This window comes from Cryptomeria japonica, chromosome 11, assembly GCF_030272615.1.
Source record: "Cryptomeria japonica chromosome 11, Sugi_1.0, whole genome shotgun sequence".
NCBI classification, from domain to species: domain Eukaryota; kingdom Viridiplantae; phylum Streptophyta; class Pinopsida; order Cupressales; family Cupressaceae; genus Cryptomeria; species Cryptomeria japonica.
In genome coordinates this window covers 57,824,936-57,827,240 of record NC_081415.1, presented here as the reverse complement: position 1 = coordinate 57,827,240, position 2,305 = coordinate 57,824,936, and the positions used below count along the sequence as shown (strand labels likewise).

The following is a 2,305-nucleotide window of genomic DNA, read 5'->3' as shown; positions in this document are numbered from 1 at the left end:
GGACACCATTGTGTGACAAAACATTTCAAGAGCTCAAAATAGTACTCACACGTGCACCAGTCCTACAAGGGCCCAAGTGGAACCTACCTTTCTATATATATATATTGATGCCTCTGACCATGCAGTAGGAGGAGTTCTTGCTAAAAAAGAAGAAGCCCTAGAAAATGCAGTCTATTTCACTAGCAAAAATTTGCAGGGAGTTGAACTCAATTACACTGTCACAAAAAAGGAGATTTTAGCAGTCATATATGCTCTCAATAAGTTCATACATTACATTACAGGATGCCAAGTCTTTATTTATACTGATCGTACAACAATAAGATACCTTATGAACGAGCCAATTGTTTTAGCAAGGCTGGCAAGATGGCTTCTCTTGATGCAAGAATTTGATATTACCATCATTGACAAACCAAGAAAGTCAAATGTTGTTGTTGATTTATTATCTAGACTTACACACCAACTTGATGATCCTATAATAGATGACTCTTTTTCGGATGAGCATTTGGTTGCAATCATAGTGCACTTACCATGGTATGCATATATACCTAATTACTTAGTTATGGGTAAGGTACCTAACTCCTTTTCCCCAAAGGATAAGAGAATTTTGATTGATAAGAGCTTTCCACACACATGGGTAAATGGATGTTTGTTCTATACTGGACTAGACAATGTTATGAGAAGATGCATTAGAGAAGATGAAACATTTGACATCCTCCATGCATGCCATGATGAACCGTGTGGTGGTCATTTTGCAACCAAAAGAACAACCATCAAGATACTTAACAAAGGGAATTATTGGCCTACTCTACATAAGGATGCAACTAACTATACTAGAAAATGTGATAGATGCCAGAGGATGGGGCACCCAACAAAGTCAGATGAGATGTCACTGCATCCTCAAGTAGTTGTTACTCCGTTTGATAAATGGGGTATGGACTTCATTGGTCCTCCATCTAATGGAAAATCCTACATTTTAGTTTGTACCAACTACCTAACTAAATGGGTTGAAGTCAAAGAAACGAAACATGCCAGGGATAATAAAGTTGCAAAGTTTTTGTATAAGGATATATTTACCAGATATGGAGTACCTCGAGAAGTTGTAACTGATCAAGGTGCACAATTCACATCTAGCCTGATTGCTACTATGATAGAGGAGTATACTATTAGACATAAAAAGTCTACATCCTATCATCCTCAGGCCAATGGTCAAGCTGAAGTGACTAACAGAGAAATTGAGGTCATCTTCACAAAAACAATTGAACTGCATAGGAAAGATTGGGCAAATCACCTCCCAGAAGTAGTCTGGGCCTACTGCACACCCTGGAAAACAACAACAAGGTTTACACCCTTTGACCTAGTTTATGGTAAACATGTTGTCATTCCCATTGAATTTGAGCATAAAACTCTGCATACAACAGTACAATTGGGTATGCAATTGTCAAAGGAACAAGAAAGAATATTGCATCTTAATCAATTGGATGAATTGAGGAAATCAACATTGCAGAATACACTTTTAGTCCAACAACATCGCATTAAGTGGCATGATAAATACATCAAACCTAAAAATTTTCATGTTGAGGACTGGGCTTTATTGTACGATTCAAGATTCAAGGATAATCTGGGGAAGTTACAAACAAGGTGGCTATGCCCTTATGAAATTGAACAAGTGTTTGATAATGGCACAATCACGTTGGAAACTATCGATAATGCAAGGTTTGAACTGCTTGTCAATGGCCACGGACTTTGCCTATATCATAAACCATGCACTAAGGAAGAGTTTCTTCAATAATTTCAACCACTTACAACTCTTCCTGCAACCATTGAAGGTGAGCCTCTAGGTCCACCATTTACTTGATGAAAGTTGTCAAAAATAATAATAAACACTTCATGTCCACTTGGAATTTATTTTTCCATTTCATTCCATGTCATCTCCATCTCATTCTGCTTTCTTGTCTTTCATTTCACTTCCTCCACCATAATTCTTCTTTGAACATTTCAACAACAACTTGCTCTTACATTACACATGCCAACACAAATCACAACACGCCACAATCACATCACAAAGCACGTAAGTATATTTACACTTTCATGATTACCACTTTTGATTCATATTTTTCATCATTTCATTCAAATTTTAAATAACTATGCTTGCATTCTGATTTCCTACCCTTGCGCATGTGTGGACCCCACGTCTATCTTTAGTTGGGGGGGGGGGATTGATTGTGAGATATGGTGTTTCCATTATTAGACCTATACAAATTCAAATAAGCATGTTAACTTAGGTTAAAGGAATGGGTTAGTTTTT

At 37.1% G+C, this 2,305-nt stretch overlaps 1 protein-coding gene across 1 annotated transcript; it reads left to right on the top strand.

Annotated features, from left to right (window-relative positions):
• The first annotated feature begins 856 nt into the window (after positions 1 to 856).
• LOC131051344 (uncharacterized) lies at positions 857 to 1,789 on the top strand. Its single transcript, XM_057985810.1, has one exon. It carries the CDS (start codon positions 857 to 859, stop codon positions 1,787 to 1,789), a length of 933 nt encoding a protein of 310 aa, XP_057841793.1.
• The last annotated feature ends 516 nt before the right edge of the window (positions 1,790 to 2,305 follow it).

What these genes read in the sequence shown, in the direction of transcription:
- LOC131051344 (XM_057985810.1), top strand. Translation starts at nt 857, where the DNA reads ATGGGGCACCCAACAAAGTCAGATGAGATGTCACTGCATCCTCAAGTA.